General features: G+C 36.6%; 1 protein-coding gene across 1 annotated transcript in view; it reads right to left on the bottom strand.

Annotated features, from left to right (window-relative positions):
• LOC133206078 (uncharacterized) overlaps positions 1-20325 on the bottom strand; it is a 61320-nt gene that overhangs the window by 6180 nt on the left and 34815 nt on the right. The window contains exons 33-68 of the mRNA XM_061342008.1: position 20325; positions 18907-19094; positions 18522-18687; positions 18133-18377; positions 17760-17874; positions 17087-17361; positions 16852-16966; positions 16512-16705; positions 15210-15324; positions 14667-14914; positions 13928-14042; positions 13592-13815; positions 13270-13384; positions 12797-13149; positions 11875-11989; positions 11537-11706; positions 10730-10844; positions 10264-10442; positions 9778-9892; positions 9185-9323; positions 8900-8951; positions 8626-8743; positions 8030-8289; positions 7810-7921; positions 7317-7658; positions 6786-7042; positions 6366-6480; positions 5748-6094; positions 5365-5479; positions 4727-4983; positions 4431-4545; positions 3798-4054; positions 3528-3642; positions 3074-3297; positions 2502-2616; positions 157-416 (exon numbers count right to left, since the gene is read on the bottom strand). The exon at position 20325 is cut by the window's right edge and continues 114 nt beyond it. Of these exons, the coding sequence (XP_061197992.1) occupies positions 157-416; positions 2502-2616; positions 3074-3297; positions 3528-3642; positions 3798-4054; positions 4431-4545; positions 4727-4983; positions 5365-5479; positions 5748-6094; positions 6366-6480; positions 6786-7042; positions 7317-7658; positions 7810-7921; positions 8030-8289; positions 8626-8743; positions 8900-8951; positions 9185-9323; positions 9778-9892; positions 10264-10442; positions 10730-10844; positions 11537-11706; positions 11875-11989; positions 12797-13149; positions 13270-13384; positions 13592-13815; positions 13928-14042; positions 14667-14914; positions 15210-15324; positions 16512-16705; positions 16852-16966; positions 17087-17361; positions 17760-17874; positions 18133-18377; positions 18522-18687; positions 18907-19094; position 20325 (6363 nt within the window). The remainder of the gene's footprint in view (positions 1-156; positions 417-2501; positions 2617-3073; positions 3298-3527; positions 3643-3797; positions 4055-4430; positions 4546-4726; positions 4984-5364; positions 5480-5747; positions 6095-6365; positions 6481-6785; positions 7043-7316; positions 7659-7809; positions 7922-8029; positions 8290-8625; positions 8744-8899; positions 8952-9184; positions 9324-9777; positions 9893-10263; positions 10443-10729; positions 10845-11536; positions 11707-11874; positions 11990-12796; positions 13150-13269; positions 13385-13591; positions 13816-13927; positions 14043-14666; positions 14915-15209; positions 15325-16511; positions 16706-16851; positions 16967-17086; positions 17362-17759; positions 17875-18132; positions 18378-18521; positions 18688-18906; positions 19095-20324) is intronic.

The raw sequence follows: 20325 nt of genomic DNA, 5'->3' as shown, positions 1-20325 counted from the left end.
GATATTAAAAGAAATGAATTCATTTCTGTGTAATTTAAATTTTTTTCAGAGAGTAAGCCCCAAGAAAATAAAATCAACTTTTAGTTAGCAAACAAACCAGCAATTAAAGCTTGATCTGTTCATGTTTCCAATATTTATACAGACAACACTACTTACTGCAGAATCCACAAGTCATGTTACAGTGAGATCTAGCCCAGGTTTCATAGGCTCCATGACAGGCTACATCCTTTTGATAGTTTTTGCAGTTGTCAATGGTGTCATGACAGAGTGGGTCCAGGTAAGGTCTGGGGGTGGAGAAACCAATGACTGGAGGGGTAGGGGAAGTGTCTGTGGTTTTACATCTGACTTCAGCACAACACTCACCAGGAACATCATACATTCTGCAGACTGATGGGAGAGAAGTGTAGGTCTTACATCTGTGAAAAGAAACAATCAGTCAGATAATGGAATGATTATATTTTATAATAAAGAGTGAAAAGTTTATAGAGTGAAAAGGTCTCCCAGTGCATTTGAGTTATAAAACACTGTATGCATCACATGATAAGTTTTGTCAACAAGAGGCCCGGGGGGGGTTATGAATTGAACAAATTTGAATCTACATTATCTGAGGATGCTTCCATTTAAATATGACCAATCAAGGCTTTGCTGGTCTTGAGAAGAAAATTTTCAAAGATTTTTCCTATAAATTCCTATGTAAAACTTTGATCGCCCATTGTGGCCCCACCCGACCCCCGGGGGTCATGATTTGAACAAACTTGAATCTACACTACCTGAGGATGCTTCCATGTAAATATGACCAATCATGGCTTTGCTGTTCTTGAGAAGAAGATTTTTAAAGATTTTTCCTATATATTCCTATGTAAAACTTTGATCGCCCATTGTGGCCCCACCCGACCCCCGGGGGTCATGATTTGAACAAACTTGAATCTACACTACCTGAGGATGCTTCCATGTAAATATGACCAATCATGGCTTTGCTGTTCTTGAGAAAAAGGTTTTTAAAGATTTTTCCTATATATTCCTATGTAAAACTTTGATCGCCCATTGTGGCCCCACCTGACCCCTGGGGGTCATGATCTGAACAAATTTGAATCTTCACTACCTGAGGATGCTATCATGTAAATGTGACCAATCATGGCTTTGCTGTTCTTGAGAAGAAGGTTTTTAAAGATTTTTCCTATATATTCCTATGTAAAACTTTGATCGCCCATTATGGCCCCATCCGACCCCCGGGGGTCATGAGTTGAAAAAATTTGAATGTACACTATCTGAGGATGCTTCCATATAAATATGACCAATCATGGCTTTGCTGTTCATGAGAAGAAGATTTTTAAAGATTTTTCCTATATATTCCTATGTAAAAATTTGATCGCCCATTGTGGCCCCATCCGACCCCCGGGGGTCATGATTTGAACAAACTTGAATCTACACTATCTGAGGATGCTTCCATTTAAATATGACCAATCATGGCTTTGCTGTTCTTGAGAAGAAGATTTTTAAAGATTTTTCCTATATATTCCTATATAAAACTTTGATCGCCCATTGTGGCCCCACCCGACCCCCGGGGGTCATGATTTGAACAAACTTGAATCTACACTATCTGAGGATGCTACCATATAAATATGACCAATCATGGCTTTGCTGTTCTTGAGAAGAAGATTTTTAAAGATTTTTCCTATATATTCCTATGTAAAACTTTGATCGCCCATTGTGGCCCCACCCGACCCCCGGGGGTCATGATTTGAACAAACTTGAATCTACACTATCTGAGGATGCTACCATATAAATATGACCAATCATGGCTTTGCTGTTCTTGAGAAGAAGATTTTTAAAGATTTTTCCTATATATTCCTATGTAAAACTTTGATCCCCCATTGTGGCCCCACCTGACCCCCAGGGGTCATGATTTGAACAAATTTGAATCTACACTACCTGAGGATGCTTCCACATAAGTTTCATATTTTCAAGCACAGTGGTTCTTGAGAAGAAGATTTTTTAATGATGCCATTAATTTTTCACAAATTCTTAATTATCTCCCCTTGGAAGAAGGAGTGGCCCTTCATTTGAACAAACTTGAATCCCCTTTACCCAAGGATACTTTGTGGCAAGTTTGGTTGAAATTGGCCCAGTGGTTCTGGAGAAGAAGTCGAAAATGTGAAAAGTTTACAGACGGACAGACAGACGGACTACAGACAAAATGTGATCAGAAAAGCTCACTTGAGCCTTCGGCTCAGGTGAGCTAAAAATGACTGCATGCATTTTAACAAATTCATTTAAGATTATACGAATTAATATTTGTACTTCTATTTGATTCTCAAAATATAAACAGCTTATTAATAAGTTCATCAAAATATGATATGCTAGCCAAGTAATTTCTTAAAAAAGAAAACAACTACTTAAATAACTTCTCCGATATAGACAAGACATATGGGTTATCTTCAATTTCACTGAAAAATCTTGTTCAGAGCTTATAATCTGGTATGAAATTTGAGAATGGTTACCTGGCAGTGCACTGGTATATTCCTCTGGACTCGTCCACACAGGTGCAGGTGAAGTCACATCCATCCTCCCATGTGTTACCTTGTCTGTACACTGATCCCTTGTAGATACACACATCTAGGAACCAACAAAATTACAGTCCAGTCATTCTAATCCAAATGAAAACCACTTCCAATGTTATCTTGAGATAAAGTTTGATATATAATTAAAAGATCTCATTTTCTCTCTTTACTCAATTCCTTTTAAATTTCTGCATTAGAGGTAAAATCCTGCATTAATGCATACTTTCAGAATTATTCTTAATTCTGGTAATGTTAATGGACACATTCTTAAATTTACACACAGTACGCACAACTGTTTCGCTGACAGCACAAATTCTTAATTCTAACAGCCACAAAATGCAACAATTGAAATCCAACACAACATTGTTATAGTTACTAAGATTTGTTTTATTCACTCTTTCTGACTTCTATATTATCTGCCAAATACCCCCTCCCCCATTTCTATAAAATCAATTTTCATAGACAGATGTGCAGACATTGTAATTCTTGTGGCCAAACATAAATAAACTTACTGGAGTGGTTTGTGAATGATGTGCCTGAGAGGGAAGGTTGAACATATCCAGGTCTGAATCCTGTGAAGCCTCCGGGGTAGGTTCCATACACGGGGTACTGTGAACCAGGAGAGGTCAGAGGGTTGACAGTGCTGCCATCTGTATTTCTACACATGGGCTGTGGGCAGCAGTCTCCTCCAGCTCGCATGAGATAACAGTTTGCAGGTAGGTTGTAGTTCGGGCATCTGATCGTAAATATAATTTACTTATTAGCTTCACAATTGAGAAGTAAACACTTGCATTTCCAGTCTGGATTTGCTAATCTGTTCATCAGTCTTGACCTCAGCTTTAAGATTCATCAATTCAGAATTTCAAGGCATTTGAAATCTTAAACTGAGATACCTCTTGGTTTCATTGTTATACATTTCTTTCCTTCCTCAATTTCAATATAAAACATAGTTTTACCAAAACTCACTTAGGTGTACACTCGTAGTATCCACTGTTTCCATCTTTACATTCACAAGAATATTCACATCCATCATCCCATTTGTCACCCTGATTGTACAGTTTATTTTTGTAGATACACAAACCTGAAAAAAAAAAAAATCATTTATTTTGTTTCAAAAATTTAGATAGCGTACTCTTTATGGGTATGTTATATAAGAAATATATGCAGATCTATGCACAGAATATATTAGTTGTGTACATCAAAGCATACAACTTGCTATGCAGCATCATTCCATACCGTTTCTATTTCCAGTGAATCCTGTTGCCACTGTGCCAGGTACTACATGGCTGCTGCCACTGGTTCCTGGGTTGTATCCTGGGTTGATGACATGGGGTACCAGTGAGGGTTGAATAGAGGGAGCTGGTGTGGGGTACAGCTGGGGAGCAGGGTTGTATTTGCCAAAGTCAGGACTGTTACAGCTCAGAGTGGGGCAGCATTGTCCAGGTACATTAACAAAACTACAATAGCTGGGCAGGGGTGGGTAAGTGGGGCACCTGTTGGAAAAATGGGTGTTATATCCAATTATAGAATCCAAAATTTACTGGTAACTCCAACTTTAACATCTCTAAATAAAATTGAACATCTATTTATGAAAAGACTAACTAAAAAATCAAAGATTTACTGGTAACTCCAACTTTAACATCTCTAAATTTTGAACATCTTTTTATGAATAGACTAACTTTTTTTCCTTCATGTTCTTTGAATAAAGCATTATTACAAATTTTCAGATGTTGTTACAAACAATTATTTTTTATAAAATTTCTTAAATGACAGCAGTTTTACCCTTTCTAAAATGCAATTTTTCTGATTAGTACCTTTTGGATTTCATTTCATATGTACATAACAACAGACTGAGCAAAAAGAACTTACTTAGATGTACATTTGTAAAGACCTGTGGCTTCATCTTCACAGCTGCAGACATATTTACAACCATCATCCCAGGACTGTCCTTGGTGGTAAACTGTGCTCTTGTACACACAGCCACCTTTTAAGAAAAAAAATGGGTGAAATTAGAAATTTTTTCTGGATCCATTCATTAACAACTTAGAATTTAAAGCATTAAATCCCCTTCTTTGTTCATGGCCATTTTCTAAAATTTCAATTGAAATAAAAAAAAAACTTTTTAAATTGTGCATCCTCAGGATTATTATTAATAGATTGATTACTTCTACTTCCAGAGGTTCCAGGGGCTCCACCAATAGGGAAATTAGGCTGTCCTGATCCTGTGAAGACTTGATGGGTTCCTACAGGGATCACATGCTGAATGCTGGGGGCCAGAGTTGGGGAAACTGTGGGTCCACTTGGGATCTGTGGGGTCAGGACCTGACCATTGGGAGCAGTGCATTCCACCTTCTCACAACATTGGTCTGCGGGATCTGGGATCAGGTGGCAGTAGGATGGGATGGAGGAGTAAGTCTTACACCTGTAAACAAAATAATTTGCATGATAAAACAATAAGATACGCTCTAATGCATTAGGTCAAGCTTCGCAAGCACTTGGCATCAGAAATTCAGAAATATTCATTACTGGAGCTACACTTGTATATGTACTTAATCATGAGTAATTTTTTTTTTTTTGTAAAAAGAACTGCATGTGCACAAGTATGTTTGGAGATGCACTTAATACATCTGTGTAACATGTTCAAAGTGCCTAATTATCCCCTATTTGTACCAATAAACATTTTAAAAATGTTTAGTTTCAGCCTTTAACCATAAATTCTGTCACAGTCATAAGGACTCTGTAAACTTCCAATGCTATATTTATTTTTGTTATTAGCCCATTTGTTTGTTTGTCTATGACAGACCTGGCCTGACATCTGTAGCTGTTGGACATAGCATCCACACAATAACAAGTGTAATCACAGCCATCCTGCCAGTTAGATCCTTGTGGATGAAGGCCTCCCTTGTACAAGCACATGTCTACAAAACATTGTATATCAAGCTATATGCATTATACCAACAGCAACAAAAAAATCAATATGTATAGTGTCCTGGTAATGAGAGTTACAAGCTCCTCCTGCAAAGTTAGGTATCAACCTGCTTTATACATGTACTTTTTCAGTTATTTTGTAACACGTAATTACATGTAAAAGTATTCAGGATGTTTTACATCAGAACTTATTTTTTTAGAGAGTTTTATAGTATTTAAAGTGATAAAAATAAAATAAATTCTGTTTTTTCCCCTTACTTGAAGGTTTTGGTGTTGTGTTAGAGCCACTACTTGGAGTATTACTGCCAGGATTAATAACAATGGGGTTGGGAGTGGTTTTAGATCCTGTAGAAGGTGTGTTGGTGTTGGGATTGATGATAACTGGTCCAGTGGGCTGTGAGCCACCAATAGGTTTGGTAGTGCCAGGGTTGATAACAACAGGTGTATTAGGTGCAAGTGAGGGTGTGACAACAGGTGCTGTGTTTGGACCAACTGTTGGATTGTAGGTTGGTATGTAAGGTGAACATTTGGCTCTCTGACAGCAGGCATCATTGGGATCACGCTCATAGCTGCACTGTGGTGGAAGTGGTGGGTATGTGTAGCATCTGTCCAGAAAAAATATTCATTAAATGAAAGGCTATAATGGCTGTAATTACTACTTTTGCTATCACCTTTTCTTCTAACCCACCCCCTTCCCCAAGAGTTTATAACTTAAAATGCAGCAAAAAAAATGTAAAATCCTCAAACGCTGCAATTATTTGATTTTCAGGTCAATGTTCAAATCTCACAATCAATGAAGGTTATGTTATGAAGATTAATCTGCATACAGGTTGGTTCCTTTAAGAACACAGAGATGGATATAACAGATTCATGTACCTGTCTGTACATTTGTATTGTCCTCGGTTGGCATCGATACACTCACACTTGTATTGGCAGTTATCCTCCCATTTATCTCCTTGGTTGTAGGCCACACCCTTGTAAATACAGGCCCCTGCAAAAAAAAGTTAATGGTTAAAAAAAATAAAGTTATAAAATTCAATAAACAGCAAAAAATTTTAGAATCCTGTGATCTTGATATTCTTCAGAAATGCTGGCATCCATATTTGCTTTTCAAGGACTTGTATATACATGTACATCTAACACTAGCTCACAGTTTTATTTATGTTACATCCTTCTATGACACTCTTATCAAATCTTTCTCTCTTTTCACCCAGAATATATGTACACTAAACAATCAGAGAATAAAAGAGTAAACAAACTTACTTGAAGTTCCAGTTATGATAGATCCTGGGAAGCCTGAACCACTGGTTCCTGGGTTGATACCAGTTCCTATAAAGCTTCCAGTGGGGACCGGTGAGGGGTAGATCATGACTCCACTAGTGCTGGGGTTCACCTGAGGGTTCAGTGTTATGCCACCAGGTCCTGGTGTGGGAGTAGGTTGAGGTGTTGGGTTCAAAGCATTGGGCTTGTTGCAGTCTGGGGCCACACAGCAACTGTCTTTAGGATCTGTCCTTAGGACACAACCAGCTGGAACACTTGGGTAGGTACGACATCTACAAATAATGAAGGAAATTGGGATATCTAGTCAGTCAATTCTTTCCTTACAAAAGCTACATGTACCTGATGCCTACTCTTAAATACAAAAATGACCTCTTTCACAGTACTATTAAAGCACCATGCATTATATACATGTATATAACATTCAGGCATAGGAATGCTATTTTGATCAGAAATTATCTGTGAGAAATAAACCAACTGACACAGTGGAATAATTCTCAGGGGCCAACTTTCATGGAAAAAAAAACAAAACAAAACAAAAAAAGAAACCTTGGATGACAGGAGATGTATCCAGTTGTCACATCATCACACTGGCAAGTCTTGTCACAGCCATCGTTCCAGGTCTGGCCCTGAGTGTAGAAGACACCCTTGTACACACAGTATCCTGGTGGTGGGGCTCTAGTGGGATTTGGGGCCGGTGTTGGTACAGTGTTGGGGGCCACTGAGGGATTACCTGGCATTGGTGATGGGGTCATGATAGGCTGTGGAGTGGGGATGCCATTAGGGAATGGTGTAGGGTTGACAAAGTCACAGTAAGGCTTCTGGCAGCATGGGTTTTGTGGGTCCTGAATCAAAACACAGTGACTATCCAGGTTGGGATATTTGGTGCACCTAAGAAATTAAGCATTTAATTTAAACACAGCGTGACCCGTATCAATTCAATTCATACAAAGAGAAATGAATTACATGAAATGTAGATGTATTCTGAATATTTTCAGAGCTTGGGATAGGTTTGAAAACAGCATTTGAAAGAAAAGCTTACTTTTCAGTACACTTGTACTGTCCTGTCATATCATCCAAGCATACACAGTCATACTGACAGCCATCAGACCAGGTCACTCCCTTGTTGTAAACCACACCCTTGTAGTAACATCCTGTTATAATTAAATATAATATGCTATATGTATATTCCTCATCAGGACAAATTCATAATTTATGAAATGCCATAATTGTGCAAAAACAAATGTTGGGAATCAACATACCAGATTTGGGCAGAGGTGGAGCAAGAGTTGGTCCAGGTGTCTGACCAGGGGCTGGGGCAGGGGTGGGTTGATTTGTGGGCACAGGAGCAAGACCAGTCAGTACTCCTGGCTTAACAGTGATAGGTGTGGGTACAAATCCTGGTGTGGGCACTGGGCCAGCTGTGGGCTTTACTGGGCATTTAGGTACTTGACAACATGAAGGGTCTTTGGGGTCAGGAACCAGAGTACACTCAGATGGTACGCTGGTGTATCTTGCACATCTGAAACAATGAACAAACAATTAACTTAACCTGCCACAAATTAACTCAAATTTATTTGAAAATTTACTTTATACTGGTCTTAATTCATAAAATTGGTGCAGTTTTGCTTGTGAAAAGCATTAATTATATAGTATTACAGAAATTATAAACCAAACAATTTTTTTTAATTAAAGAAAATTAAAGTGACATTCAAAATCCTGAAGTGAACCGAAAAGTTTTCTTAACTCTCACTACCCTACAAAAATCTTCACACAAACACTGTGATTTTCTTGGATCACAGTAGACTACTATCAACATAAAGAGGACTAGATTCCAGACAAAACACCTAAAACTTACCTTTCCTGGCATCTGTAATAGCCTGTGGCTGCATTCTCACATCGACACACAGCATTACATCCATCATACCACTGCTGGTCCTGTTTGTAGTACTGGCTGTTCTTAAATACACACACATCTGCAACATCAAAACACAAACTTATTTAAAACTGTTACATTTCATTTTTTTCTTAATAAAATCAATGGCACTTGAAAAAACATTTTACTTTCATAATCACTAATACTGAGTTTTTTTTATGTAACAATGCTCACTAAGAAGTAACAATATATAAACCTTTAGGCTTGGGAGCTGGTGTAGGGTTCTGGTTTGGTCCTGGGCTTGGTACCTATTAATGAAAAAAAATTCAGCTCTAAAACAGGCATTCATACAATGATGCAATATTCCACATCTTATTTAAATACACCTTTGAAAAATAAAAAAAATATTTGTAATAAATTTAAATTTAGCATTTTCAGAATTCTCCTCAAAATTTATTTTCAGAAGTCCAAATGATTCCCATCAAATGTGGAGGATGAAGACTGAACATTTATTTTTTTGCTGTGGCAGTGTACCACTTACAAGTGTGGGGGAACCATTTGGTGAAGGAGTGGGGTTAGGTGTTGGGTTGGGGTTCTGGCAGTAGGGCATCTGACAACATTGGTTATTGGGATCATTCACCATTGTGCAGTAAGATGGTAACTGTGGAACTCTGTTGCATCTGTTAAGACATAAAACTGTCTTTAATATTGAATCTACATGTACATATACAGGGCTTTCAAAAAGATTAGAAACAGGTGGTACTTAAACATAATTAGGAGGTACCTTCTAAAAGTGATTTTAATTAATAATGTTATCAATTTTTTCTCTAACAAATATTTTGGCTGGTACAATCATGATTTCAGCCAGACAAAAGTACCGAGTACTGGCAAATTTTGAAAGACCTGCATGTATGTTCTTGTGTACAAAACACTGCCTATATTTTGGTACTAACAAAAGGTAAAATCTATGAAGATTGATTTTACATTAAAAAGCCTATCAGAAAATACAATAAATTGTATTACTTCATGCCCATGTTGAAATGGCCAAGTCATATTCAATTATTAAGTATGGATCCTCTTTAAAATCAGTTCTGATATCATACTATAATTATACATCATAAAAGCAGAACTTACTTCTCTGTACACTGGTAGTGACCGGTGCTGGAGTCCAGACACACGCAGTGGTAGGTACATCCATCATCCCACTGTTGTCCTTGGGTATAAACCTTTCCATTGTATACACACACATCTACAAATCAACAAATAATGATGCTTTACAAAAAAAAAAAAAAAAAAAAAACAGACTCAAAACTACTCCATCAAGAATTACTGTAAACCCGAGAGAAATATCCATGAGTTTTGCAACCTTCATTCATTCATGAATTCCATTTACACGTATTTATTAACGTGTAAAATATTTCTTCAGTCACAAAAATAAATGTGGCAAATGGACTTCAAACTGACTAATCATGAATTAAAGTTGTTACAAATAATAGTTAGTTTATATACTTTTGGAATGCTAAAGTTATCAGAATTCATGATCATCAAATTACTTTATCAGATTTGTTAATTTCTTATTTATTGATACACAGTTTTGGTACAACAAAAGCCCCTTCTTACTTCTGCCACCAGTAACAGGGGAGCCAGGTTGAGGGGGAACATTCCCACCATTGATGGTACCACCTGGGCTGTATGGGACTAGGGTAGTGGGGTCAACACAGCTTGGTGTCTGACAACACTTGTCATTGGGGTCTGTCACCATCTTACAGCCAGCCTTCAGTGGCGGGAATGTTGGGCATCTATTAAAACAGCATATTGAGATATATTGTATCTAATAAACATTTTAATATAACTTTATACCTCATAAATCATATGGGTGATAAAAAAAAATCACAAGAGATAAATATTGCTTTTAAGTGTACAAGAGGTATTTGTTGTTTTTTTTTAACATTAACAAAGTTTTGTTAGTTTCATGATATTTGACTACAGACACATAATTTGACCTAACCTGTAAGTATGGTAATGGTTTTACATATAATGATTTAGATATAAGTATGTACTCCAAAAATAAGAAAACATAACACACCTGTCTTTACATGTCACATGACCAGACATGCCATTCTCACAGGTACAGATCTTGTCACAGCCATCCTCAAATGTCTTGCCTTCCTGGTAGGGGATTCCATTGTAGACACAGAAACCTATAGAAAAAGATGATTCAAATCAAGCAAGATCAGTCTCTCACATGCTATATGGGCTTTCTACATCAAGTACATCACCAATATTGCTACTATTATACTGAAGTTTGTCAGAATATAAAGGAAAAAAAGAATAAGGGAAATGTATCGTGGATTACTTCAGATAAGCATAAGGCCACTTAGATTTCCTTTCACAACTTAGCATGGGAATTTTAATACAATTTTAGCAGAAAAACTATTCACAGTTTCTTTAATTAGACAAAAACACAGCAAACTTTAACACTGCAACTAATTTCAAATTGATATTGATAATGCCTATGGAATACACATTCTCCTATATCTTACTGTCTCCTTTTAAAGCCTTTCAAATTAGTATTATTTCAAATAAACTACTTGCACATATGGAAAAGAAGGAAAAACCTGCTTGCGGCATATGATGTAATATGTAATAGAGATATATATATATATATATATATATATATATATATATATATATATATATATATATATATATATATATATATATATATATATATATATACATACATACATACATACATATATCTAACAACATAACAGTAGTATTCATTTCCCATGAAGAATACTTAACACTTTATGACAATCAAACCAAATACATGTAGTTCACTTAAGTCCAGTGTCTATCCATGTTTACAGTCTTATTAAATACAACATACTTGGTGTGGGTGTGTTCATGGGGGCTGGTGTGGGGCTGAATCCTGGTTTCGGACTTGGGGTCAGAACTGGCACAGGAGTTGGGTTACTGCAGTCTGGCTTCTTACAGCATGGATTGGCTGGGTCATTGACCATGACACATCCCACAGGCAGATTGGGGTACCGGGGACAGCTGTAGGATAGGAATTTAAATTCATTTGTAATCTGTATTCAACATCAACATTCAGTGAATTTAACATTTTTTTTTTCAAGTTGATACTTGCATCTAGGTATCAAAACAACAGATGTTATAAAAAAAAATGTGCTGAAAAAAAAATAACAGGTTGTAAAACAAACTTACATTTCTGTGCACACATATTTGCCAGTCATTCCATCCAGACATTCACAGTTGTAGTCACATCCATCTCTCCATTTCTGTCCCTGAGTGTAGGCCTTGCCCTTGTATATGCATACCTCTGACAATAAAAAAAAATCATGTTATCCTCCAAAATAAATTTTTAGTAGAACAAGAGGCTCATGGCCTTTTATAGTCACCTAAGTATCATAAATCTCTTATCCTAAGACCAACTCAGCCCCATCTGGGACTTGAATTTTGGACTCAAGTGAGATACTGGGGAATCATTTTAATTTGTGGGGGTTGATGTTTGTGGGCAAACAAAATTTACTGGTATCATAGGACATTATTTCGTGGGTTACTAGTATAGTTGAAAAATTTATTTAAACAATATGACAAAGTTTTAGATCATGGGGATGTAAATTGATGGGGAATGGTGACCCACAAAATCCACAAACACTGGTCACCTCCAAACAATGATGATTTCACAGTATATTTATTTTGTGAAGATGTTGTGTTCATCATCACACTGCATGAAGCTTGTCTCCTAGATCCTCAGGAGTGCAGATTCTTAAACATATGGGGCATTTTAAATCTAATGCATAATCCAGTTAATCCCAACACAAACTTTCAATATATGACCAACCCAAGTGGAATGATACATTTTTGATAGTGATAATTTAATGACTATAATCATACAAATTTGGCTGAGGTCTCTCTCTCTCTCTCTATCCCCAATCTTCAAACCATAATTTTTGTTCCCCAGGATTAACAGATAATACATACTTAAATTAGTTAAAATTTGTTGGTCTATTACTGAGAAGAAGCTGCAAATGTATAAAGTCTCCAAACAATGGAAGATAGGAACCCATAGCAATAGATCACCCGACTGACTTGGGTCAAGGCTATGAAAGGTCTCTACACTTACTAGGCTGAGGAGTCACGACAGGTGCCTGTGTGGTCTGTGTTCCTGGGACTGGTGTCACATTGGGTCTGACTGATGGAATCAGATAGGGTGGGTAGGTGCCTCCTGGGTAGGGTGTTGGATTTGGATAAGGATTTGGTGTAGGATTGACATTGGGATTGGGATTGGGATTAGGGTTGGGAGTTGGAGTGACATTTGGTAGTGGTGTTGGGGGATTGGTGCCAGTTATGCTGCCCGTGACTCCAGATGGCTGGTTGGGGTTGGTCTGGTCACACTGTGGAATCTGGCAACATTTGGGATCATTGGGATCTGGAACCATGATGCAAGTTGGTGCAATGTTAGGATACTGAGCACATCTGAAACAAAATTTGAAATTCAGAATAGTTCCAATTTTTACATCACTGATAATAATTGTAGGATTAAATAATACATACATATACATGTATAACTGGAAAAGTTATGTGCTATAGCACTACCTTGATCTGCAAGTGTAGTGTCCGGTTGTTCCATCATCACAAACACAAATCTGTTTACATCCATCATCCCACTGTTGTCCTTGTGTGTAGGATTTGCCATTCATGATGCACACATCTACAATGTTCAAATATATATATATGTTTGTAATATTTTTCTATACAGATACTTTTTACGCTTATTACTTTTAACAAACTAATATTCAAGGATGTTGTCTATAAATAAGGACACCAAACTAAAAAACATTCCTCAAAATACATGAAAAATCAACACTTTACGATGTTAATTGTTTTCCTATGATAAAAAGATTAAAAAAAAACTCACTCTTTGGTTGTGGTGGTGTGGGTAAGGGTCCTGGAGTCACAGGGGGCATCAGTGTTGGTGGGAAAGTGGATCCTGGAAGGGGAGTCTTAATTGCTCCTGGGGTGGGGGTTACCCCTGGTTGTGGTGTGGGGGCAACAACATTACAAACTGGGACTTTACAGCAAGGCTCTTTAGGATCCTGTGCCAAGTAGCAGTAACTTGGGATCTGGGCATATCTTGGACACCTTTAAAAACATATTCAGATACATGTACATTAAAAAATCAGTGAATAATTTCTAGTATACAGTAGAAAGAAATATGAAAGAAATGATCTAATCTATACTATAGGACACATACTTCTCAGTACATCTGTACTGTCCAGTTGTTCCATCAATACATTCACAGTCATACTGACAACCATCTTGCCATTTTTGTCCAGTTGCATACTTCATTCCCTTGTAGTCACACAATGCTGTAAAATATGTGTCACCACAGAGGTCTACCTTACAGCATATGAATATAATCATAAAGAGAAATTTATATGTTTTTGGATCCCTTCTGTAGCCCCATACCTGCTTGGAACATAACTTGTGGATGCACTTATTACTTAATAATTTGTAGCCCTTTAGATTTGACAAGATTTTAATAATGTCATATATTTCATTTGTGTAAATCCTGGGGGTCCTTTTCTAGCCTTCTGTTTTTTTTTTCTTTTTTAAAAATTCTATCTAAATATTTATCATTTTTTAAAAAGAGATTTTCTCTTTATACATGTAAAATATCTATACTAATTTTAGTGCCCTTAAGGTGGCCATTCCTGGGCACTAATTAAACAAATCCAAATCTTCAATAGATTTAAAAAGGCTTCCACCTACAGGCAAGTCTTGTCATTATTTGCTTAGTGGTTCTGAAAAGTTTTAAATGACCCAACCATATTTTCACAAACTCTTAATTATCTCTTACAGATGTGTTAGATCAAGGTTAAATCCTCATTACGCAAGGATGCTTTGTGGTAAGTTTTATTAAAATCAGTCTAATGGACCCTGACAGGTGATCTCAAATCTTTACTTTTACAGTGCAGTAACATTCTACTGACCTCTGAGAGGAGGATTCTGAGGTTTTCCTACAATGGTACCCACTTGCCCTGTGGGGATTGGGGATGGGTAGGCTGATGGAACAGGGGTAGGGACAGTTCCTGGCACAACAGTGTTCAATCCTGGCATTGGAGATGGTGTAACAACAGGTAGTGGTGTTGGTACCACTGTACATGAGGGTACTTGACAGCAGGGGTCATTGGGGTCTGTGGTCATTACACAGCCTGGGTTCAGTTTGTAGGATGGACACCTAAAAGAAAGCAAACAAATTAGATTCTTTTGTAAGTCTGTAAATAATTCATTTTACACAGAAAGAAATGAACTGAATAAAAAATAGTACTGGTTGGCTTAAAAATCAACACCTTTATGGTGCCAGCAACATCTACAATTTGAAGAATGTAATTTATATTTCAAACACTTCAAAACTTCCTGAATTCATGTAGTATTTGCGTGATCAGATATCATTTGAAGAAAATAATATAGATAAAAATAAAACAGAAAAGCAGGAATAGCATGAATAAACAAGGGGGAGGTAATAAATTTACCTGTCAAAGCAAGTGTAGATATTCTTGCTGGCATCATCACAGCGACATCTTTTCACACATCCCTCATTCCAGGTGTCTCCCTGCTGGTAGGTAACTCCCTTGTACACACATACAGCTGAAATGAAAACCTTTAAATAATGTGATCATCAGTTGAAATCTCTTACTAACACAGAGATGTGGATTAATGAAGCTTTTTGAAATACTGCAGCTTGAAATATCTCCATTTCTGTGGTATATGTACAGTTGTATAATTATGAAAATAACTGTTTACAATTCAGTGAAAAATTTGCAAAGCATCATACATGTATGTGCATCAACATTCATAAAATAAAATGACAGACTGTACATGCACATAAATACTGCCATGCAATTCTTGATGTTCTGTATTGATGAAGGAAACATTTGCTAACTATTAAGTTCTACTGCACCAAACCTAACAGATCGATCCATTACTAAAAGTAAATATGCGATCATAAGTAAAACTATAAATATATAATAGGGATGGCAATTTGTAACCGGTTAACAGATTACTCGGACGGATCGATGGCAATCGATTAGAAAATTTGTGATCGGTTAATTGGAAAAAAATAAAATATTTGTTAAATTAAACACATTTTTAAAAAAAAATCATTTAAAAAAAAAAAGAAATCTCTGCACAAAGGATGATCATTTAGGATTTAACGGATCTAATTTGGACGTACATGTAATTATAAATCTCCAGATTGAGGCCGTAGCGTAATTGGTCAGTTTATGTAGTGTTAATTACTGTGAAAACACCATGTCGTTACTCCGACTGTCCTGTAATTCTTTAATGATAATAATTGAATCACGGAGCACTGTGAATTAGCGTGTTTGTCGTTTTCAGTTTTCAATCCAATTTAAATATTAAACAAACATTGTAAATTAAGGGCTATGGAGTTCACATGTAGTTTTGATTATCATAGTGAAAATGCAGAAAGAACTTTTGTGACATCTGCTCTGGAAAATTATCAAAGAAGGCTTTTTTCATGGTTTTCTCAATGTTTTCTTGTCTATTGAAATTTAAATAAAAAAAATGTGTACCTGTAGTTTTCTGATCCAGAATCAAGACTAATGGAATGTTTTAACTTCTATCGTCTTATTTGGGTCTATTTGTGTAGATATGGACAGAGCTATTTGAAAAGCAATTGTCAAGAAAACGTGCATTTTGATACCGTAACAATTAACTGGTTAATCGGTCGGAACGTCTTGCGGTTAACCGATTAGCAATTCTGTAATCGATTGCCATCCCTAATATATAAGCCCTGTAACTTGTTTGCTTACCCAGAGGATTGGGTGCTGGTGTGGAGTTAGGATTTGGAGCAACTGTGGGGAGTCCTGGGGCAGGGCTGGGGGTCAGTGATGGAGGAACAGATGGGGCTTGTGTCTGGTAGTTACACAAAGGCTGTTGACAGCAGTAGTCTTTAGGATCCTGTACCAGTTTACAGTATGGAGGCAAGGCTGGGTAGGCTGCACATCTGTGATACAGTAAGGATGTTATGATCACTGAGATTTTTTAAGCCTTTTCTTCTTTGAATATATTAAATTCATTTTAACCAAAGAAATTTTTGATGAAAATTTATATACTTTAATAAAATTTCCATGTTTCTGTGAAATTACAAACCTCTCAGTACACTTGTATTTGCCGGTCATTCCATTCTCACAGACACAGTTATACAAGCATCCATCTTGCCATCTCTGTCCTTGAGCATACTGAACTCCCTTGTATACACAAACATCTACAAAATAACCAAAAATATCCTACATAACAATAAGTTTCTTCTTGGTTACTGCGAAGTATTTTTTAAGCATATCCTCTGATATCAAAGGGTAAAGTAACCTTTTGAAAGAAAACCAACCTGGGAGAGCAGGTGTTGGCATAGGCTTGGCAGTTGTTCCTCCCACTGGAACTGGAGCTGGTGTGGCTGTGGGTGTTGGTTTGGCGTATCCTGTGACTACACCTACTGGGACATCGGTGATGAGTTGTGGGGCAACAGTGGATCCATCAGGTCCTGGGGTGGGGGTGGGGAAACCATTTGGTCCTGGGATACAAGAGGGAACCTTACAGCATTGAGGATCCTTAGGATCTGCCACAAGGATACAGTTTTGTGGAACAGAGTCGTATTTGCGACATCTGAAATCCAAAATATAATATTTAGGAAGTGCACTGTACATTGTAGCAATTTTTTCACAAAATGCATAGAATAATGTAATTGCATGTACTTATGGAGTTATTTAGTTCTAAAATGTTAACAAAAATAAACAAACAAAAGAAAAAAAACAATAATCTACACTACCGGTGCATTCTTTTCATGAGTTACATGTTGTAAATGTCTCCTTTAATGGTTTGTTTTACATGTAACTTAATATTACTTAACATTGCATAGATTTTAATGGATCTACATATAATATCTGGTTTCCCGATTAATGATGTAACAATACACGTACATTTGTAAATCCCCATCAATCTGAAAGTTAATTCTCTAGTGTTTTAAATAGTGAGATTTAGTGAAGTTAAGGGAACTTTCAGACCTGTCTTGACATCTGTAGAATCCAGTGCTTCCATCCTCACATCTACAGATTCTGTCACAGCCATCGTACCATTGCTGTCCCTGGGTGTAGGTGCGACCATTCATCACACAAATGTCTGCAATCACAGATACCCAAGTATTCATTTTCAAACAGTGTTAAAGGAAGAAGAAGCTCTATTATATGTACCTCATTAAATTTTTTTAAAGTAATTTAAGTCTACAAGTAAGTCACTTACAGGTTTTATGTGCAGATTTTTAATTGTGTTATTTTATTATTTTCAAATTTTTAATGAAAACAGACAAATGTAACAGCAAGATAAGATACAAACTTCCTTCTAAATGGGAATCCAAAACTAATCTTCAACTTGACTTACTTTTAGGTTGAGGTACTGGTGTTGGTCCTGTTGGGTTGGGGTTAGGGTTGGGTGCCAGTGTGGGATTTACTCCTGGGGCTACGGTGGTTCCTGGATTAGGATTAGGGTTTGGATTTGGGTTGACCATGGGGTTTGGTGCAGGAGTACTGACTGGTGTAGGCTGACAGAAGGGTACTCTGCAGCACTGGTCTTTGGGATCATTGATCAGGGAACACTGAGCAGGCAGGCTTGGAAACTCTCCACACCTTAAAGTTGAAGGAGTTTCATTTCACTTAATTTCATTACAATTATTTTCTCAAAATTTTACACATTCAAGATTTGCAATTGGATAATTATTAATATATAGTGTATAGTTTAGCATTACTTTTCAGTTTTACATGTACATTTACCTCTTAGTGCACTTGTACTTTCCAGCATTGGCATCTATACATTCACACTTGTACTGACATCCATCATCCCATTTCTTTCCCTGTGTGTATTGCACACCTTTGTAGACACACACTGGTACTGGGTTGGGTACTGGGGTCTGACCTGGCCTAGGTGTTGGGGTTACACCTGAAGCAAAACCATATTGTCAGATACATGTATATCAAAACTTTTAAAACAAATTTTATAGGATTTAAGTCTGAAAGGAAGCCTTGAAAATTTGTAATGTGCAAGTAAATCTCAGAATGTCCATGTAGACGTCTAGCTATTACATGTGTAAATGAAATGACACAAACTTGTTCCAAACTAACCATACACTGCTTCCTCTAATGCTAAAATTTCACTGACCTATTCCAATGACAGATCCTGTAACTACGGGGACCTGGGGTGGTGTGGGGTTGGGACTCTGTGTCTGACCAGGTTGTGGTGCTGGTGTGGATACTGGTTGTGGGGTACAGAGAGGGATTCTACAACAGCTGTCACTGGGGTCTGTTGTCATGGTGCATCCAGCAGGAACTTGGTCATATCGGGCACACCTGTCAAAAACAGTGGGATTCTTTAAATGACTGCAAATTAACTACTTTGATATGCATACCACTGGTATATTTAAAGAATCATTTATTTGATGAATGTAATATAGATATATTTCACCAGAAGAGATCACTTTTGTAGTCTAGAATGAGACTACATGGGATGTAATACCAAAGGGTGAAAGTTATCTATCCTACACTCATAAATAATAAGCAATTTTTCTTCATTGCTCAAGTCTTTTTGGTTAGTGTTAAAGCAATGACGCTTCTCGTGTAAAGCCGAAATGCTGACTTTCAAAGTGTTAAATTTACTCAATAAGGCAATAAAAAATTAATTAATAGTTTCTCAGGCCAAAAATTTCAAACTTCAATGCGGCAGGCAGGTTTTTTTTTTTTTATTTTTTTTTTAAAAGCAGGTATCTTTTTTTCATGTTAGTAGTTCAACAAAATGATGATATTAACTGATTCTTACTTTTTTGTTCACTTAATATACTGATTATAATGTACTCAACTTTAAATTATTTTATTCTAAACATTTCTTTAAAAGTTAATTAATAAAGAACTGTACAGACTAGAAGAATATTGTTTATCTAATAAAAACGTCTATCTATTATTTGTTATGAAAAGGGAAATAACTCAATTTTCTTTATCAACTTGGAAAAATAGAAAATCGAGTTATTTCCCTTTTCACAATGTCAATAAAATTGATGAATGCGGCCGTTTTTGACCTGATGCGGCGGTGCCTGAGAAACTATTGATTAATTTTTTTTGGCCTAACTGAATTGAAAATCATAAAAACTGTATTATAATTTAGTTTACGCTACAAGATTAAACTTGAAATCTTAAATAAAAGAGAAAAAGCATGCAAAAACTGTTTTAGGAAAGTAAAAACTTATTGCACCTTCTATGGAACACCAATTTTTAAGAACTCTGAACTCTATGTTGTACATGTACATGTAGCTTTGACTTCACAGACACAGCAGTGAAAGATAAACATTTGTGAAATACATGTAACATCCTCTAACAAAATGTAAGATAAAGAATTCCACACTGCTATTCCACATGGAATTCACCCATCTTACACTGCTAGCAGAGAGATATGTAGCACTGTCAACAAAAAAGTAACTTTCTAAATTTTTTCAGTGATACAGGTTTTTTTTTTCCTACAGAAATTCTTGCTATCAGCATCTGTAATGTTCTAAAATCTCATACTTAGTAAATCTATGAGGATGTTACC

This window comes from Saccostrea echinata, unplaced genomic scaffold, assembly GCF_033153115.1.
Source record: "Saccostrea echinata isolate AGI-Se365-2 ecotype Australia unplaced genomic scaffold, CSIRO_AGI_Sech_v1 ptg000054l, whole genome shotgun sequence".
Classification (NCBI taxonomy): Eukaryota; Metazoa; Mollusca; class Bivalvia; order Ostreida; family Ostreidae; genus Saccostrea; species Saccostrea echinata.
Note: the sequence above shows the minus strand (reverse complement) of the source record. Positions and strands in the feature narration are given on the sequence as shown.